Source organism: Nomascus leucogenys, chromosome 17 (genome assembly GCF_006542625.1).
Source record: "Nomascus leucogenys isolate Asia chromosome 17, Asia_NLE_v1, whole genome shotgun sequence".
Lineage (NCBI taxonomy): Eukaryota > Metazoa > Chordata > Mammalia > Primates > Hylobatidae > Nomascus > Nomascus leucogenys.
The window spans coordinates 49,258,346-49,279,509 of NC_044397.1; the positions used below are offsets into that span (position 1 = coordinate 49,258,346).

Here is a 21,164-nt window from a genome sequence, read left to right on the forward strand (position 1 = left end):
AAATATCCAAAGTATCAGAATTTAAGGTGATTTCATTTGATTTTTATGATTGCTGCCTTGTTGGACAGAAGTCACATTTGATGTTTTTTTCTGTTTTTTTGTTTTTTTGAGACAGAGTCTTGCTCTGTCACCCAGGCTGAGGTGCAGTGGATTGATCTTGGCTCACTGCAACCTCCGCCTCCCAGGTTCAAGCAATTCTCCTGTCTCAGTCTCCTGAGTATCTGGGATTACAGTGCGCGCCATCACACCTGGCTAATTTTTGTATTTATAGTAGAGACAGGGTTTCACTATATTGGTCAGGCTGGTCTCGAACACCTAACCTCAGGTGATCCACCCGCCTCAGCCTCCCAAAGAGTTGAGATTACAGGCATGAGCCACCGTGCCTGGCCCCACATTTGATGTTTTAAAGCATTCAAAATGTAAATGGTCATAAATCATGAATAGCTACAAGCATAGGGACACCAGTTTCTTGGTTTTCAGGTTTCCTCTGTCTTCTCAGGCATGGCTGAAGAAACCATAAGGTTAAGGTAGGAGTGCAGCCCGCTTGCTTTCTCATCTTTCTTCTAACTTGAGCCTGGCTCAAGACTTCCCTGATTCCTTCTCCCCAAGAAAGGACTAGATTTTATAGGCCCTGAGTCAAAGCTGAAATGATTTAAAGACTAAAAAACAAAAACACTAAAACCCAAAAAAAAGCTCATTTCATTGTAGAAATTAAACTTTTCAAAAGCATTTTTGTCCCATGCAACAGTAGGTATGAAATAGTTAATAAAACCTTGAGTTACTGTAGTCAGGGAGGATTTCTAATAGTATTTTGTCCAAACATTTGTGCAGTGGCGATGCATTTTCAGGGCAAATCAATTCTGGAAGCATCCTTGCCCAAAAAAAGCCACATTTAACATTCATTTGCCATAATGAGGCAGGATATAGGGCACTCAGATTTCAGGAGGGGAGAGAGTGAGCGAAGGTGACGTCTCAGACAGCAGAGGTGTGTACTTTGTTTTTTGAGACGGAGTCTTGCACTGTCGTCTGAGCTGGAATGCAACGGCACTATCTTGGCTCACTGCGGTCTCCGCCTCCTGGGTTCAAGCTATTCCCCTGCCTCAGCCTCCTGAGTAGCTGGGATTATAGGCGCCTGCCACCACGCCCAGCTAATTTTTTGTATTTTTAGGCCAGGCTGGTCTCAAACTCCTGACCTTGTGATCTGCCTGCCCTCGGTCTCCCAAAGTGCTAGGATTATAGGCGTGAGCCACCGCACCCAGCCAAGTATGTACTTTTTAAAAGTAATGGTTAATTACACTTGGTAAAATCTTTGATCAAAGCTTAATTTTGTGGCTGGGCGCAGTGGCTCATGCCTGTAATCCCAGCACTTTGGGAGGCTGAGGCGGGCAGATCATGAGGTGAGGAGCTCGAGACCAGCCTTGCCAATATGGTGAAACTCCGTCTCTACTAAAAATACAAAAATTAGCCGGGCATGGTGCTGCGCACCTGTAGTCCCAGCTACATGGGAGGCTGAGGCAGAAGAACTGCTTGAACCCGGTAGGCAGAGGTTGCAATGAGCCGAGATCGTGCCACTGCCCTCCAGCTTGGGTGACAGAGTGAGAATCCATCTCAAAAAAAAAAAAAAAAAAAAAGCTTACTTTTGCAACCAGGAAAAAAATGTATTTTGCAAAGAGTTCTAAAGGCTCCATTATAAGGCAGTGTATCTGTATCACAGCACAGGTGAAAAACAAGAACAAGATGGAATTCTCAGAAGAGGATGAGCAGAACTTGGACATCCCAGAAAAAAGGTGTCTGGACTGAACCCGACCACAGTTGGCCAAGGACTTTCACCAATTCTTCATACATAGGAATGGTACATTAGAATCCTATTATATATTCCTTAGGGTCACAAATGATTATGTTAATTGTACAGTAAAATTGGTGCAGATTCATTCTCATGTTGTCCTTTGTTCTCTTCAAAATGTTCCAAGTTAAGGAGTGAAGCCTAAATATGTTCATTACATCAAAATACTGGTACCCCCAGTGTATGGGAGCCAGAGGTGTACACATTCCAGCACTTATTTGTTATGACTTGTTTCTATCTAGGAGAGCAATATATTACCCTTTCACATGTATTAGTTTCTTTGGTGCATCCACCCAGGTGTTGTTGTCCTTCTATGAGAAGAAATACTTAAGCTACACATAGTAGTAGATGACTTATTATTCAGGGTTTCTCTGACTGAAATGTCACTATAACATCAGTCATTTGACTCCTAATCCAGTAGATACAAACAGTGCCTGGGACAGTCTATTATAACACTCTGAAAACATTTGGTAAATATATGAATTTTAATAAAAGGAAAGATTGCTGCTCAACACCAAAATTTGTGTGACTATTTCTCATAACCTCAAAGTATTAGTAAAGAATCGTTCTGTTGATTGGTTCTTGTATGTCCAAAGAGCTTGTTAGCATGGAGAAAAATACTGATATGATTTGGCTTTGTGTCCCCACCCAAATATCACCTCAAATTGTAATCCCCATGTGTCAAGGGAGAAACCTAATGGGAGGTGATTGAATCATGGGGGCATTTTCCCCCATGCTGTTCTTGTGATAGTGAGTGAGTTCTCATGAGATCTGATGGTTTTATAAGGGATTTCTCCCACTTCGCTCACTCACACTGTGACTTGCCTGCCGCTATGTAAGACATGCCTGCTTCCCCTTTTGCCATGATTGTAAGTTTCCCGAGGCCTCCTCAGCCATGTGTAACTGTGAGTCAAACCTCTTTCCTTTATAAATTACCCAATCTCGGATATTTCTTTATAACAGTGAAAAAACAGACTAATACAAATACTCATTAGAATTTGTATTTTGATTAATGTTCAGTGTATTTTTTTTTTAGACGGAGTCTCACTGTGTTGCCCAGGCTGGAGTGCAGTGGCACAATCTCGGCTCACTGCAACTTCTACCTCCCAGGTTCAAGCAATTCTCTTGCCTCAGCCTCCTGAGTAGCTGGGACTACAGGCACCCACCACCACGCCTGGCTAATTTTTTATATTTTTAGTAGAGATAGGGTTTCACCATGTTAGCCAGTATGGTCTCGATCTCCTGACCTTGTGATCCGCCCATCTCAGCCTCCCAAAGTGCTAGGATTACAGGCATGAGCCACGGTGCCCAGCCTTTTTTTTTTTTTTTTTAATTTTATTTTATTTTTTTTGCACACAAAAGGATAAACATTTTCTAAAAGTACATACAAACAAAAAGATGCATATCAAACATTAGGAAGGTTGCACATGGGAAGACGGGGAATAGAAATGGGGGGTGGGAATTAAAGAAAATAAATGAGAGAGGGACTTTGTATGGATCAATGATAATAACTCAATCCTCTATTTGACAAAGAAGAAGGAGAAGGAAGAGGAAGAAAAAGAAAATGGGATAAAGGATCAGAAAGGGAGGAAAATAGAAAAAATTAGAGTATGACTCCAGGGTAGACCTGTTTTGTTGTCGCTTGGTTCGTTGGTTGGTTTGACAGTTGTATTTTTCATATGTTTCGCCATGTTGGCCAGGCTGGTCTCGAGCTCCTAGCCTCAAGTGATCAACCCGCCTCGGCCTCCCAGAGTACTGGGACTACAGGCGTGAGCCACCACATCCAGCCCTCACATTGCTTCTGGCCTCTGTGGTAGACCTCCCAGATGGGGCGGCCGGGCAGAGGCGCTCCCCACATCCCAGACGGGCGGCCAGGCAGAGGTGCTCCTCACTTCCTAGACAGGGTGGCGGCGGGCAGAGGGGCTCCTCACTTCCCGGACGGGGCGGCTGGGCAGAGGCGCTCCTCACATCCCAGACGATGGGTGGCCGGGCAGAGACGCCCCTCACATCCCAGAAGGGGCGGCCGGGCAGAGGCGCCCCTCACTTCCCAGACGGGGCGGCCGCGCAGAGGCGCCCCTCACATCCCAGAAGGAGCGGCCGGGCAGAGGCGCCCCTCACTTCCCAGACGGGGCGGCCGCACAGAGGCGCCCCTCACTTCCCAGATGGGGCGGCCGGGCAGAGGCGCCCCTCACTTCCCAGACGGGGCGGCTGCGCAGAGGCGCTCCTCACTTCCCAGACGGGGCGGCTGGGCAGGGGTGCTCCTCACTTCTTCCCAGACGGGACGGCCAGGCAGAGACGCTCCTCACTTCCTAGATGGGGTGGCGGCCAGGCAGAGGGGCTCGTCACTTCCCAGACGGGGCGGCCGGGCAGAGGCGCTCCTCACATCCCAGACGATGGGTGGCCGGGCAGAGGCGCTCCTCACTTCTTCCCAGATAGGGCAGCCGGGCAGAGACGCTCCTTACTTCCTAGACGGGGTGGCGGCCAGGCAGAGGGGCTCCTCACTTCCCAGACGGGGCGGCCGGGCAGAGGCGCTCCTCACTTCCCAGATGGGGCGGCCGCGCAGAGGCGCTCCTCACTTCCCAGACGGGGTGGCCAGGCAGAGGCGCTCCTCACTTCCCAGACGATGGGCGGCCAGGCAGAGACGCTCCCCACCTCCCAGACGGGGCGGCGGCCGGGCAGAGGCTGCAATCCCAGCACCCTGGGAGGCCAAGGCAGGCGGCTGGGAGGCGGAGGCTGCAGCGAGCCAAGACCACGCCACCGCACTCCAGCCCGGGCAACACCGAGCACCGAATGAGCGAGCCTCCGTCTGCAGTCCCAGCACTTCGGGAGGCCGAGGCGGGCAGAGCACTGGAGGTCAGGAGCTGGAGACCAGCCTGGCCGACACGGCGAAACCGCGCCTCCAGCCAAAGGAGAACAACCAGGGAGCGGTGGTGGCGCGCGGTGGCAATCCCAGGCAGCCCGCAGGCCAGGGCAGGAGAATCACGGGAGCCGGACGCAAGGAGTCTGCAGCGAGCAGCGTTTACTCCAGCCTGGGCCACAGAGGGAAGAAAGGAAGGAAGGAAGGAAGGAAGGAAGGAAGGGAGGAAGGGAGGGAGGGAGGGAGGGAGGGAGGGAGGGAGGGAGGCAGGCAGGCAGGCAAGCTTTTTTTTTTTTTTTTTAAGAGACAGAGTCTCATGCCCAAGCTGGTCTCGAACTCCTAGGCTTAAGTGATCCTTCTGCCTCAGCCTCCCAAAGAGCTGAGATTACAGGCATGAGGTATGACACCTAACTCTGTGTATTTATTTAAGAAAACAATTGACGTTCTTTAAACAGTCAGCATTCCTCTACTTATTTGGACATTTGCAACTAATAAATAAAAAATTAGAATTTCTAAAATTAGATATGCCTACTCTTTTAAACATTAACTTCAGATGTAAACAGATCTTAATGTTTCATTATATCCAAACTTAAACTGTCAGATTCTATTAAATGCTTTAAATACTTCAAGAAACAGAAAAGATACACCCAGATGTCACAATCATTATACCAAAACCAGTTATAAAAATGTTAACTGCATGGATTTAATTTTTTTCTTATCCTTATTTGAACACTTTACCAGGGTTCCAATTTTCCGTATGTTTCTAGGTTTATGTTATTTTATTTTTTTTTTTTTGACAGAGTCTCACTCTTGTCACCCAGGCTGGAGTGCAATGGCACGATCTTGGCTCACTGCAACCTCTACCTCCCAGGTTCAAGCAATTCTCTTGCCTCAGCCTCCCAAGGAGCTGGGGTTACAGGTGCCCACCACCACGCCCAGCTACTTTTGTGTATTTTTAGTAGAGACGGGGTTTTGCCATGTTGGCCAGGCTGGTCTCGAACTCCTGACCTCAGGTGATCCACCTGCCTTGGCCTCCAAAGTGCTGGGATTTCAGGCGTGAGCCACTGCGCCTGACCTTTTTTTTTTTTTTTTGAGACAGAGTCTTGCTCTGTTGCCCAGGCTGGAGTGCAGTGGCGTGATCTCAGCTCACTGCAACCTCCGCCTCCTGGGTTCAAGCAATTCTCCTGCTTCAGCCTCCCTAGTAGCTGCGATTACAAGCATGCACCACCACGCCCAGCTAATTTTTTTTTTTTTTATTTTTAATAGAGATGGGGTTTCACCATATTGGCCAGGCTGGTCGCCAACTCCCGACCTTGTGATCTGCCTGCCAATCTTACCAGACCCAAAATAATAATACTCTCTTAAACTAAATTGTAGCATATGCATAGCAATGCCTCATCCTTGGTCACGTCATCCATAAGACCTTGCATCGATGAGATAACTCTTATTTGGTCTCCTTTTATAACAAAATATCACATGTAATGTTGTGGGACATTTTAAGACCTTTTGTATAAACTTTAAATTTTTGAGACTTGAACTTTCCCAAAAGCATCTAGCCATTGTCTGGTCATTTTTATGACAGGACATAATGATCTTTTTAGCTAGCATTATTCCAAAGCCTTTATATTCCTTATTTGTATAACTAAAAGGCCATCCAGCTCCTTCTTCGTGAAGAGTACAGTTTTTGTAGTCAGCTTTTCATTGTAGAACATTTGGCTGCTTAATCATTTTGAAACACACTGTTGAATCCTGCTGCTCCTTTGTTATTATTGTATGTAATCATTAGAGCCAGTGAACTGTTAGACCATCTTCCTACTTTGTTGAAGTAACTTTTTCCAAGATTACTTGGCTTGCCTAGCACCCCAGTGTTTATTATTTCTTGATTAAAGAGGAACAAATCTATATACACATACATATATATGTGTGTGTGTACATATGCCCATACCTAGTAAGAAAAAATATACATTTTTGGTGTCAATAATGAATAAGGCTGGGTGCAGCGGCTCACGCCTGTAATCCCAGCACTTTGGGGGGTCATTTGAGATCAGGAGTTCAAGAGCAGCCTGGCCAACAGGATGAAACCCTGTCTCTACTAACAATACAAAAATTAGCCGGGTATGGTGACGAGTGCCTGTAATCCCAGCAACTGGGGAGGCTGAGGGAGGAGAATCACTTGAACCCAGGATGCAGAGGTTGCAGTGAGTGAAGATCACCCCACTGCACTCCAGCCTCAGTGACAGAGTGAGACTCTGTCTCAAAAAAAAAAAAAAAAAAAAAAGACTATTGTACATTCACATAGTAAAGTTCTGTGCAACTGAAAAGAAAGATCAGCATGTTCAGTCCATTCCAGAAGCTGATTTGGAGCGATTCTTCCAGGATATGTTAAGTGAAAAGGGCAAATACAAAGCAGTCTACATAGAATGTTACTTTTGTAAGAAAGAATGTATACAATCTTTGCAAAAAGAAATATAAGCAGGCCAAACCAAAAACTAACGAATTAGTTACCTATGGGAAACAAGAACAAGATCAAAAAGTTTGGGAACGAAATGAAATTTCTCTACTTGTATCTTTTTAAAGTTTTAGTCCTTCCTTCTCCCCTCCCCTCCCCTTCCCTTCCCCCCTCCCTTCCTTTCCTTTTTTTTTTTTTTTTTTTTTTTTTTTGAGACAGAGTCTCAGTCCATCACCCAGGCTGGAGTGCACTGGCACCATCTCTGCTCACTGCAACCTCCACCTTCCAGGTTCAAGCGATTCTCCTGCCTTAGCCTCCTGAGTAGGTGGGATTACAGGCGTGTTTCACTATGCCCAGCTAATTTTTGTATTTTTAGTGGGGATGGAGTTTCACCATGTTGCCACAGGCTGATCTCGAACTCCTGGCCTCAGGTGATCCACATGCCTCGGCCTCCCAAAGGGCTGGGATTGGCGTGAGCCACTGCACCCAGCCTTAAAGTTTTAATTTTTGAACCATTTTAATGATTTACACATTCAAAAAACAAGATTAAAAGGATAGGGTTTTTCCTATCCTCGAATACAAAATTGTATACAAACATATAAAAATGAAGGCCAGGCACAGTGGCTCACACCTGTAATCCCAACACTTTGGGAGGCCGAGGCGGGCAGATCATTAGGTCAGGAGATGGAGACCATCCTGGCTAACGCAGTGAAACTCCGTCGCTACTAAAAATACAAAAAAAATTAGCTGGGCGTGGTGGCGGGCGCCTGTAGTCCCAGCTACCCGGGAGGCTGAGGCAGGAGAATGGCGTGAACCTGGGAGGCGGAGCTTGCAGTGAGCCGCATCGAGCCACTGCACTCCAGCCTGGGCGACAGAGACAGACTCCGTCCCAAAAAAGAAAGAAAGAAACCCACTGGTGTTTAAAGGTAGGGGTGTGTGTGTGCATGTGTGTGTTTCAATATATCGATAGCTACATCTGCTGAAATAGCCTACAGGCAGGAAAATCCCAGTAGCAAGTTGCTCACCTAGCACTCAGAGCTTTGGTGCTAAGTACTACTCCCATATTTTTCCTTTGAAAAACTTCTGATACAATAACTGGTCAGGGAAAGTATATGTAAATCTGGACCAGCCAGGCACAGTGGCTCATGCCTGTAATCCCAGAACTTTGGGAGTCCGAAGTAGGTGGATCACTTGAGGCCAAGAGTTCAAGAACAGCCTGGCCAACATGGTGAAATCCCATCTCTACTAAAAATAAAAAAAATTAGCTGGACATGGTGCCAGATGCCTGTAGTCCCAGCTACTCAGGAGGCTGAGGCAGGAGAATCCCTTAAACCCAGGAGGCAGAGGTTGCAGTGAGTCAAGATCATGCCACTGCACTCCAGCCTGGGAGACAAGAGTGAGACCCTGTCTCAAAAAAAAAAAAAAAAAAAAAAGACACTTTTAGGCCGGGCACGGTGGCTCACGCCTGTAATTCCAACACTTTGAAAGGCCAAAGTGATTGGATCACTTAATGCCAGGAGTTCGAGACCAGCCTGGCCAACATGTGAAACCCCATCTCTACTAAAAATATAAAAATTAGCTGGGCATGGTGGTGCACGCCTGTAATCCGAGCTACTTGGGAGGTTGAGGCAGAAGAATCGCTTGAACCCGGGAGGCAGAGGTTGCAGTGAGCCAAAATCACGCCATTGCGCTCTAGCCTGGGTGACAGAGAGAGACCCTGTCTCGAAAGAAAGGAAGGGAAGGGAAGGGGAGGGAGGAGGGAGGAGGGAGGAGGGAAGGAGGAAAGGGAAGGAGGGAGGGAGGAAGGAAGGAAGGAAGGAAGGAAGGAAGGAAGGAAGGAAGGAAGGAAGGAAGGAAGGAAACCTGGATCATACGTTTGTGCCAGAAAGTAAGGAAATAAACAAAAACTGATGGATACAAGAGAAGAGGATGCAGCCCTCAGCTTAAAGAGGCTCCCACCTGGCCAGACGCAGTGGCTCACGCCTATAATTCCAGCACTTTGGGAGGCCGAGGTGGGCAGATCACCTGAGGTCAGGAATTCGAGACCAGCCTGGCCAACATGGTGAAACCCTGTCTCTGCTAAAAATACAAAAATTAGGCGGGAGTGGTGGCAGGTGTCTGTAACCCAGCTACTTAGAAGGCTGAGGCTGGAGAATCACTTGTACTCGGGAGGTGGAGGTTGCAGTGAGCCGAGATTGCGCCATTGAACTCCAGCCTGGGCGACAAAGCCAGACTCTGTCTCAAAAAAAAAAAAAAAAAGCTCCCACCGGCCAATTTTAGAACAATGTTTTTTTTTTTCTTAATCCTAAATATGCTAGTAGAATTTGAGAACAATTTGAACTTCAAAATGAGTAACAGGACTAAAAGATTATATTTTAAAATCCATAACTTCATACAGATAACAAAAAAAAGTTAAATTTTTAAAAGGTGTGAGTGCAAAAGCCTGAATATCTCAGAAACAATATACTGAGGGAAAGAAGCCAGACTTAATAGATACTGTATGATTCCATTTATAGGAAGCTCTAGAATAGGCAATATTGATGTATGGTGGTAGAAATTAGACCAGTGTTTGCTTCTGGAGAAGATCAGTTGACGAGGAAGGAGCAAGAGAGAACTTTAGGGCCAGGCACGGTGGCTCACACCTGTAATCCCAACACTTTGGGAAGCCGAGGTGGGTAGATTGCTTGAGCCCGCGTTTGAGATCAGCCTGGGCAACATGGCAAAACCCCATCTCTACAAAAAATACAAAAATTAGCTGGGCGTGGAGGTACATGCTTGTAGTCCTAGCTACTCTGGAGGCTGAGGTGGGAGGATCCCTTGAGCCCAGGAGGAGGTTGCAGTGAGCCAAGTTTGAGCCACTGCACTCTAGCCTGGGCGACAGATCAAGACCCTGTATCAAAAAAAGAAAGAAAGAAAGAAAGAAAAAACTTACGCATTTTTTTTATTTATTTACATTTTTTTAATTTTGAGATGGAGTCTTGCTCTGTTGCCCAGGCTGGAGTGCAGTGATGCAATCTCAGCTCACTGCAACTGCTCCCTCCTGGGTTCAAGAGATTCTCCTGCCTCAGCCTCCTGAGTAGCTACAATTACAGGCGTGCACCACCATGCCCAGCTAATTTTTGTATTTTTGGTAGAGATGGGGTTTCACCATGTTGGCCACACTGGTCTCGAACTCCTGACCTCAGATGATCTGCCCGCCTCAGCCTCTCAAAGTGCTGGGATTACAGCACTGAGCCACCACGCCTGGCCTATATATGCATTTTATATCGCTTTTTTTTTTTGAGACAGAGTCTCACTCTGTCACCAAGCTGGAGTGCAGTGGCATGGTCTCAGATCACCGCAACCTCCACCTGCCCAGTTCAAGCAAATCTCCTGCCTCAGCCTCCCGAGTAGGTGGGATTACAGGCACGTGCCACCACGCCCGGCTAATTTTTGTATTTTTAGTAGAGACAGGGTTTCACCATGTTGGACAGGCTGGTCTCGAACTCCTGACCTCTAGTGATCTGCCTGCCTCGGCTTCCCAAATGCAATTAAATTTTTTAATGTGATGTAGGGAAAAAGGAAAGCTATTTTTTTACAAAAGAATGCCAACTAAAAATATAATAGTGTAGGAAATAACCTATATGTGATGGTTTATTTTCAATTCTAAGTGCCTTAGTTTTAAGCATGCTACATGGAAATAATGAGATAAAGAAGCAGAGTGTACTGAGTCACTGCCCCCCTCTTTCCTGTCTTCCCTTTCACCCAGCGGCCAGGCACCTATCAGTCAGGGCCCCCTCAACTACTCCCTCCCCACCCCACTGAGAATTTGGTTTAGGCTAGCTTGCAACATAGATAATTGTACCCTTTCTTATAAGCTAAGTGCAGCCACTAGGGCTATAAGTCCAATGTTCGAAGAGGAGGCTGGGCACGGTGGCTCACATCTGTAATCCCAGCACTTTGGAAGGCTGAGGCAGGTGGATCACCTGAGGTCAGGAGTTCAAGACCAGACTGGCTAACATGGTGAAACCCCATCTCTACCAAAAATACAAAAAAAAAAAAAAAATTAGCCGGGCATAGTGGCAGGCTCCTGTAGTCTCAGCTACTTGGGAGGCTAAGGCACGAGAATCACTTGAACCCGGGAGGCAGAGGCTGCAGTGAGCCGAGATCGCACCACTGCACTCCAGCCTGGGTGACAGAGCAAGATTCTGTCTCCAAAAAAAAAAAAAAGTTTGAAGAGTCCTGAGATAGTCACAATGCATGGTGGGCTACAATAAAACAATAAAATGCAGCAGAAAGACCCCAAAGAACATACTTGAAGCCCCTGCCTAACAATAGGCGACGTCCAGGAAGATTGTGACCCCCATAGTACTCAGCCTATGAGGAACCGGGGGAGGGACCTGTGCACTAGGGGAGAAATTGCTTGTTGAAACTGTGCTGGGTGTGTCTGCTGCAAGACACCCGATCTTGCAAGGCCGTCATTAAAAATCTCATTTTCGCTGTTCTCTGGGTCTCTGAGTCCATTCTTTGGGTTTGGATGGGCGAATTTGTTTCTCACAATAGGATGGAGAAAAATCACCATTTTGTAACCACCATAGTAATAATTACTTGAGGAAACAATCATCAATGGATGCTACATTTTTTTGTCTGAAATTTGTTTCAAAAACAGGATATTCACACAGTTTCAAAATCATCTCAGCAATTACTTATTACAATGAGAATTACAGTGGAGAAATCTGGCAGACACTATGTCAACCAAATATCAAATTTTGATATCAAAAGTGGGACACACTGCATGTACTTCTGGATATGATGCTCTGAAAAAGGGCAGGGTGCAGTGACTCACGCATGTAATCCCAGCACTTTGGGAGGCTGAGGTGGGAGAATCGCATGAAGCCGGGTGTTTGAAACCAGCCTGATCAACATAGCTATACCCAATCTCTACAAAAGAAAAATAAAAAAAGAAATAGCCAGGCATGGTGGCACACACCTGTGGTCCCAGCTACTTGGGAGGCTGAAGTGGGAGGATCACTTGAGCCCATGAGGTCGAGGCTTCAGTGAGCCATGATTGCACCACTGCACTCTAGCCTGGGCACAGAGTGAGACTCTGTCTCAAAAAAAAAAAAAAAAAAAAAAGACACATCACATGTAATATTCCTGCCAAGAATATTAACCTGATTTCAACCATGAGGAGACTATCAAAGCCAAATTGAAAGACAGTTGGCAAAACAATTGGCCAGGACTCTTAAAATGTCAGTGTCATGAAAGAAAAAAAGGAGGCAGAGGGATTGCTCTAGAGTCAAGGAGACTGAAGGATGACAACTCAATGTAATGCGTCATTCTTGATTAGATCCTAGATCAATTTTATTAAAGCTATAAAGAGGCTGAGTGCAGTAGCTCATGCCTGCAATCACACTTGGGAAGCTGAGGCAAGAGGATCATTTGAGCGCAGGTCTGGTTCAAGACCAGCCTGGGCAACATTGGAAGACCTCATCTCTACAAAACACTTTTTTTAATTAGCCCAGAGTGGGCCAAGCATGGTGGCTCACACCTGTAATCCCAGCACTTCGTGAGGCTGAGGCACGTGGATCACAAGGTCAGGGGTTCGAGGCAAGCCTGGCGTACATGATGAAACCTCGTGGCTATTAAAAATACAAAAATTAGCTGGCCGTGTTGGTGTGCGCCTGTAATCCCAGCTACTCGGGAGCCTGAGGCAGGAGAATGGCTTGAACCCGGGAGGCGGAGGTTGAAGTGAGCTGAGATCGTGCCATTGCACTCCAGCCTGGGCAACAAAGCAAAAACTCCATCTCAATAATAGGCCAGGCATGGTGGCTCATGCCTGTAATCCCAGCAGTTTGGGAAGCCGAGGTGGGCAGATCACCTGAGGTCGGGAGTTCCAGACCAGCCTGGCCAACATGGTGAAACCCCCATCTCTACTAAAAATACAAAATTAGGCAGGCTTGGTGGCCCATGCCTGTAATCCCAGCTACCCCAGAGCTGAGGCAGGAGAATCGCTTGAACCCGGGAGGTGGAGGTTGCAGTGAGCCAAGATCATGCCATTGCACTCCAGCCTGGGCGACAAGAGCGAAACTCTGTCACGATAATAATAATAATAATAATAATAATAATAATAATAATAGGCTGGGCACAATGGCTCTCACCTGTAATCCCAACACTTTGGGAGGCAGAGGCAGGCAGATCACCTGAGGTCAGGAGTTCGATACCAGCCTGGCCAACATGGTAAAACCCCACCTCTACTAAAAATACAAAAATTAGCCGGATGTGGTGGCAGGAGCCTGTAATTCCAGCTACTCAGGAGGCTGAGACAGGAGAATTGCTTGAACCCGTAAGGCGGAGGTTGGGGTGAGCCAGGATCACACCACTACACTCCAGCCTGGGTGACAGCATGAGACTCAAAATAATAATAATAATAATAATAATAATAATATCTGCCAATGAGTACCAAAATGTTTCCAGATAGATCTCAGCCTCCCAGTATGGTAAGAAAGATGGATATTTCTTGGGTCCGTGTGTGGTACTTTTATATTCAGGATCAGATAATTAGATGAACACCTACATTACATAATTCTAACATTTCAGCTAGGAGAAATGTGAAAGCAAAACTTTTTTTATTTTTTGAGACAGAGTCTCACTGTGTCACCCAGTATGGAGTGCAGTGGCATGAGCATGGCTCACTACAGCCTCAACCTTCTGGGCTCAAGCGATCCTCCTACCTCAGCCTCCTGAGTAGCTGGAACTACAGGCTTGTGCCACCACCAACGCTGGATAATTTTTTGTGTGTGTGTGGTTAAAATGGAGTCTCACTCTGTCACCCAGGCTGGAGTGCAGTGGTGGGATCTTGGCTCAGTGCAACCTCCACCTCCTGGTTCAAGCGATTCTCCTGCCTCAGTCTCCCGAGTAGCTGGGACTACAGGTGCACACCACTGCACCCGGCTAATTTTTGCATTTTTTTTTAGTAGAGACAGGGTCTTGCCATGTTGGCCAGGCTGGTCTTGAATTCCTGTCCTCCGGTGATCCATCCACCTCAGCCTCCTAAAGTGCTGGGATTACAGGCGTGAGCCAGCGCGCCCAGCCTAATTTTTATATTTTTTTGTATGTTTCACCATGTTGCCCAGGTTGGTATGGAACTCCTGGGCTCAAGCAATCCACTCACCTCAGCCTCCCAAAGTAAAGCTAAACATTTTAATACAAAAGGGAACAAAATTTATCATTCAAAGACACCATCCATAGAAAATTAAATAAACAGCCAGGCGCAGTGGCTCCTGCCTATAATCCCAGCACTTTGGGAGTCCGAGGCAGGTGGACTGCTTGAGGCCAGGAGTTCGACACCAGCCTGGCCAACATGGTAAAATCCCATTTCTACTGAAAGTGCAAAAATTAGCTGGGCATGGTGACCCACACCTATAATCCCAGCTACTCAAAAAAAAGTAATAAAAAAATTTGTAGGCCGGGCGCAGTGGCTCACCCCTGTAATCCAGCACTTTGGGAGGCCGAGGCGGGTGGAACACGAGGTCATGAGATTGAGACCATCCTGGCTAACACGGCGAAACTCCGTCTCTACTAAAAATACATAAAATTAGCCGGGCGTGGTGGTGGGTGCCTGTAGTCCCAGCTACTCAGGAGTTGAGGCAGGAGAATAGCGTGAACCCAGGAGGGGGAGCTTGCAGTAAGCCGAGATCTCACCACTGCACTCCAGCCTGGGAGACCGAGCAAGAATCCGTCAAAAAAAAAAAAAAAAAAAAAAAAAAATTAAAGATTTCCAGAATGAAATAATTACAGAATACAATAGAGAAGAGAGGAGAGACAATAATTTAAAGGATGGAAAGGAGAAAGGAAGCAGGAAAGCAAGGTAAGGTAGAAATTTCTCTGCACTGGCTGGGCAGGGTGGCTCATGCCTGTAATCCCAGCACTTCGGGAGGCCAAGACAGGCAGATCACTTGAGCTCAGGAGTTAAGAGACCATCCTGGAGAATATAGCGAGCCCCTATCTACAAAAAATGCAAATACTGGCCAGGCATGGTGGCGCGCCTGTGGTCCCAGATACTCGGGAGGCTGAGGTAGGAGGATCGCTTGAGTCCAGGAGGTCAAGTTGCAGTAAGCCATGTTCACGCCGCCATTGCACTTCAGCTTGGGCAACAGAGCAAGACACTATCTTTCAACAACAACAACAACAAAAAAACAGAAACAAAAAACAAACAAAAATAGAGGCCGGGCGTGGTTGCTCAACCTGTAATCCCCGCACTTTGCGGGGCTAAGTCGGGCGGATCACCTGTGCTCAGGAGTTCGAGACCAGCGTGGCCAACGTGGCGAAACCCCGTCTCTACAAAAAATACAAAAATTAGCTGGGCGTGGTGGCGCGTGCCTGTAATCTGTAATCCCAGCTACTTGGGAGGCTGAGGCAGGCAAATCCCTTGAACCCGGGAGGCGGAGGTTGCAGTGAGCAGAGATCGCGCCACTGCACACCAGCCTGGCCGACAGAGCGAGACTTCGTCTAAAAAAAAAAAAAAAGAAAGAAAGAAAACAAAAGAATGAAAGAAAAGTCCGAAACCTCCTGCGCCACTGTCCACTAGCTACGCGCGTTGGGAAAGGAGAGGTCAGCGCCCTCCGCCCCGCCACCGCCGCGGGTCCCTTTAACGGAGAGTGAGCGGTTCTGCCTTAACTCCGCCCACGGCTAAGGAGTCGCACGGCCTACGAGAGGCGCAGTGTGGGACGGAGCCAATGCGTACGGCGTGACGCCATCCTGCTGCGACCGGCGCTCCCCGGGGCAGGTGGCTGCACAGTCTTGGCGGAGGTGAGTCCCGTGGCGGAGGTGAGTCCCGTGGTGGAGGTGAGCGCGGGCTCCGGGGTGTTGCTGCCGGGGGAGGATTTGCTGGGGATCCGAGGCACCCTCGCATGAGAGCCCTGAGAGCGAATCGCTTCGTCTGACCTCGGGGTTGTCCGGGGCGAGGGCACGAATCACCCCAACCTATCCGAAGCCTGGTGGAATGGCTTATGAACTGATCTCAAAAGCAGTCCAAGTCATCCGTCGCTGGGGCGGGGAGGGGGACACCGCGGCGGCCCCGCTGAGTGCTACCTGGGCACTGAGCCTGTGGGGAGAGGCGGCCCAGCGGGGTGGAGAGAGATAAGGGACCAGTAACGGCCAGCGTTTGTCCGTGGTATTGAGCGTTCTGTGGGTCAAATTCTCAAAGCACTCCTGCGAAATAGGCCCGCCCATTTTGCAGAAGGGGAACGTGAGGCTTGGCGGTTAAAGTTACCGCTTTGTAAGCGCTGTAAAGATGAGAGGTTGGGTAGTGGGGAACATGTAAGCATCTCTAAAACGGTGATTCGAGCCGGGCGCGGTGGCTCACACCTCTTAATCCCAGCACTTTGGGAGGCTGAGGCGGGCGGATCACCTGAGGTCAGGAGTTCGAGACCAGTCTGGCCAACATGGCGAAACCCCATCTTTACTAAAAATACAAAAATTAGCCGGGCGTGGTGGCGCGGGCCTGTAGTCCTGGCTACTCGGGAGGCTGAGGGAGAAGAATCGCTTGAACCCGGGAGGCGGAGGTTGCAGTGAGCCGAGATCGCGCCACTTTACTCCAGCCTGGGCGAAAGAACCAAACTCCATCTCAAGAAAAATAAATATAGCCGGGCGCGGTGGCTCACACCTGTAATCCTAGCACTCGGGGACGCCGAGGCGGGCGGATCACAAGGTCAGGAGATCAAAACCATCCTGGCTAACAGGGTGAAACCCTGTCTCTATTAAAAATACAAAAAAATTAGCCGGGCGTTGTGGCGGGCGCCTGTAGTCCAAGCTACTCGGGAGGCTGAGGCAGGAGAATGGTGTGAACCCGGGAGGCGGCGTTTGCAGTGAGCCGAGATCGCGCCACCGCACTTCAGCCTGGGCGACAGAGAGAGACTCCGTCTAAAAAAAAAAAAAAAAAAAAAAATGGAGGGGGGAACGAAAAAAAAAAAAGAAAAAAACTGTTTCTGGACTAACTTGGACAGTTCTTGTGACAAAATTCATTTGGCATCATAACCACCAGAATATGAGACTTTGGAATTTGCTTTTCAGGTGACCAAAGCCACGTAATGTCCGTAGTTCGTTCATCAGTCCATGCCAAATGGATTGTGGGGAAGGTGATTGGGACAAAAATGCAAAAGACTGCTAAAGTAAGAGTGACCAGGCTTGTTCTGGATCCCTATTTATTAAAGGTGAGAAACATTCTTGTTTCAGGGTGGCTTTGGTAAATCACCACCATGTCCTGGGTTGTGAGCAAAAAAGCATTTCTCTCTCAGTAAAGATGTCTTGTCTCTCATCTGCTTTGAGCCAGGCATTCTGCTGGTCTGTGGGTATAACACAGTTCACACATTCCAAGAAAACAGAGTTAATGTCAATCCACTCTAACTGTTGTAGTCATTCTGTTTGCAAAGTACTGGCCGGATGAGGTGGCTCACACCTGTAATCCCAGCACTTTGGGAGGCCGAGGCGGTTGGATCACCTGAGATCGGGAGTTCGAGACCAGCCTGGCCAACATGGTAAAACCCCGTCTCTACTAAAAATACAAAAATTAGCTGGGTATGGTGGTGCGCACCTGTAATCCTAGCTACTCTGGAGGCTGAGGCAGGAGAATCGCTTGAAGCCGGGAGGTGGAGGTTGCAATGAGCCACAATTGTACCATTGCACTCTATCCTGGACAAGAGCAAAACTCCACCTTTAAAAAAACAAACAAACAAAAAAAAAACAGTACTGTGGGAGCAGAGAGCAGGGCATCTCATTCTTTCCTCTATGGGTGCTGTAGGAGAGCAACCTTGATTAAGGGACATTTTAGCTGAATCTCAAAACGGATTTTATCCAGCCGGGCACAGTGGCTCACGCCTGTAATCCCAGCACTTTGGGAGGTCGAGGCAGGCAGATCACCTGAGGTCAGGAGTTCGAGACCAGCCTGGCAGCCTGGCCAATATGGCAAAACCCTGTCTGTACTAAAAATACAAAAAATGGCCAGACGTGGTGCCAGATGCCTGTAATCCCAGCTACTCAGGAGGCTGAGGCAGGAGAATCATTTGAACTTGGGAGGCAGAGGTTGCAGTGAGCTGAGATCATGCTATTGCACTCCAGCCTGGGTGACAAGAGCGAAACTCCATCTCAAAAAAAGAAAAAGATTTCATCCAGAGGACTGAGTTGGGAGAAGTCATTTCAGCTATGATGAGTGGTTTGTGGAAGTTCATTTAGCCATGATAGGGCATGACATTCTACAGGAACATACAGTGGTTTGGCAACATTGAGCCTAGAACTTAGCATTTTGTAGGCATTCTTAAATGAATGACAAGGACAGTTGGGCTAGACTGTGAAGGGTCTTTTGTGTTTTAGATTTCATCCTTTTTTTTTCTTGAGACAGAGTCTCAGTCTGTCACCCAGGCTGGAGTTCAGTGGTGCCATCTCAGCTCACTGCAGCCTTCTGGTTCAACCAATTCTTATGCATTAGCTTCCCGAGTAGCTAGATTTCATCCTCTAAGCCAGCAGTCCTCAACCTTTTTGGCACCAGGGACCAGTTTCATGGAAGACAATTTTTCCACAGAGGAGGGGTGGGGGGAGGATGAAACTGTTCCACTTCAGATCATCAGGATCATCAGGTGTTAGTTAGATTCTCATAAGGAGCACACAACCTAGACCCCTCCCATGCACAATTCACAATAGGGTTTGTGCTCCTATGGGAATCTAATGCTGCTGCTGATCTGACAGGAGGTGGAGTGCAGGCGGTAATACTCATGCTGGCTCAACGCCGCTCACCTCCTGCTGTGCGGCCCTGTTCCCAACAGGCCACTGAATGGTATCAGTCTGCTGCCCTGGGGGTTGGGGATCCCTGCTTGAACCCAAAGACAGGCTTGGAAACACGGGTAGGGATGAAGACTGGAGGTAAGGGAATGGGCAAAGAGGCTGCTGCAAAAGTCTAGGATGGAAATAAGGACCTGAACTAAAGTTGATGTAGTGGGGATGGAGTGGAAAAAATATTTCAGGAAGAAAGGACAGAGTCATTGATTTGTTTGCTGTGCCCAGGGGACGGATAGGTGCCAAGGATGGTTTCACATCCAAAGTTCGGCACACAGGTGGGTAGCAATGCTGTTCATTATCAAGGATTAGAAACACAGGAGCAAGCTGAAGAGTGACTGCATGATCCTTGACCTTTGGGAGACCTTAGTTTGAATACTGACTCTTGTTTACCAGCTACACACATGGCTTAACCTCCCTGAACTTGTTTTTCTCATATGTAAAATGGGAATACCTGCTGCAGCAGGGTTGTTATAAAGAATAGGTGATTCTAGGCTGGGCGCGGTGGCTCATGCCTATAATCCCAGCACTTTGTGAGGTCGAGGCAGGTGGATCAACTGACGTCAGGAGTTCGGGACCAGCCTGGCCAACATGGTGAAACCCCATCTCTACTAAAAAAAATACAAAAAATTAGCCGGGCATGGTGGCAGGCACCTGTAATTCCAGCTACGTGGGAGGCTGAGGCAGGAGAATCTCATGAATCTGGGAGGCGGAGGTTGCAGTGAGCTGAGATCGTGCCATTGCACTCCAGCCTGGGCAACAAGAGCGAAACTCTGTCAATCAATCAATCAGTATAATAGGTGATTCTACTTACCATTTGTAGTTTATTTGCGATACTTTGAGCCAGGCATAGAGCTAAGTGCTTGATGTATATTATAACGTCGAATTGTCTTGATAACTTTAGAAGTACAGGTACTGGAGCCTCATCTTATCGTGGAAAACACTGAGCTTGGAGTAGTTAAGTGACTCACAGCTAGTGGTGAGGGTAGCATGCTTTTAGGCTAGAGGGAAGGCTCCAGTGGGAAGGAAGAATGTAAACCGTATAGGAAGAGATGGTAACTGGTAGAGCAAGGGTGCTGAAGGGAATGGCCTGGAGAGCTTGGGGAGAAGATCAGCTCTGGAAACGTCATCCTGTTTTCTAAAAAGTAAGCAGCTAATTTTGTGGGGTTTGTTTTTGAGACAGGATATCTGTTGCCCAGGCTGGAGTACGGTGGCATGATTCTGGCTCACTGCATCCTCAAACTCCTGGGCTCAAGCTGTCATCCTGTCTCAGCCTCCTAGGTGGCTAGGGCTAGAGGCATGTCACCATGCCTGGCAATTTTTTTTGTTGTTGGAGAAGGGGTCTCACTATATCACTCAGGCTCTAATTTTTGTACTAGAAGCCTCCTTAAGTATCTTATCTTTTCCTAAGTCCTGGCTTGTTTGCTGTGCATTACTTTTTCATATTACATATTACATTACCAGGTCACAGATGGGAACTACTGATTTGCTTCTCTCCCTCTCTCAACAGTATTTTAATAAGCGGAAAACCTACTTTGCTCACGATGCCCTTCAGCAGTGCACAGTTGGGGATATTGTGCTTCTCAGAGCTTTACCTGTTCCACGAGCAAAGCATGTGAAACATGAACTGGCTGAGATCGTTTTCAAAGTTGGAAAAGTCATAGATCCAGTGACAGGAAAGCCCTGTGCAGGAACTACCTATCTGGAGAGTCCGCTGAGTTCGGAAACCACCCAGCTAAGCAAAAATCTGGAAGAACTCAATATCTCTTCAGCACAGTGAAGCGGGAGTGGAAGAAGGATCTAAAGGGAAAAACTGACATGTTTATGTTATGGAAAAAGAAATTTTTCTAAGTTTCATCACAAATTGTGTCCAGTTTCTCTGTGGTGTTTATGAAATAGCTAAAAGCAAATGAAGTAAAGGGCATACTATGGTTTTTCATAAAGGTTTATGGTCATGTTTCAAATTTTCATCATTTCAGTGAACATACTTCCACGTTACACTAAGTGTGCCTAGCAGTCTGTTGCATTTTGTAAGCTCACTGTGTTTTGTTTTGTTTTGTTTTGTTTTGTTTTGTTTTTGAGATGGAGTCTCGCTCTGTCACCCAGGCTGGAGTGCAGTGGTGCCATCTTGGCTCACTGCAAGCTCCGCCTCCCGGGTTCACGCCATTCTCCTGCCTCAGCCTCCCGAGTAGCTCGGACTACAGGCG

General features: G+C 47.6%; 1 protein-coding gene across 3 annotated transcripts; it reads left to right on the forward strand.

Annotated features, from left to right (window-relative positions):
• The first annotated feature begins 15,829 nt into the window (after positions 1 to 15,829).
• On the forward strand, positions 15,830 to 20,906 carry MRPS17 (mitochondrial ribosomal protein S17). Of its 3 annotated transcripts, none has more exons than XM_030795777.1 (3): positions 15,830 to 15,939; positions 17,203 to 17,342; positions 20,468 to 20,896. In XM_030795777.1, the coding sequence occupies exons 2-3, from the start codon at positions 17,220 to 17,222 to the stop codon at positions 20,735 to 20,737; spliced, it is 393 nt and encodes a 130-aa protein (XP_030651637.1). In that variant the 5' UTR covers positions 15,830 to 15,939; positions 17,203 to 17,219; the 3' UTR covers positions 20,738 to 20,896. The 3 variants fall into 3 exon arrangements, with proteins under 3 accessions (XP_030651637.1, XP_030651638.1, XP_030651639.1); XM_030795778.1 differs by having other exon boundaries at positions 15,905 to 15,957; positions 20,468 to 20,906; XM_030795779.1 differs by having other exon boundaries at positions 15,916 to 15,975; positions 20,468 to 20,906.
• The last annotated feature ends 258 nt before the right edge of the window (positions 20,907 to 21,164 follow it).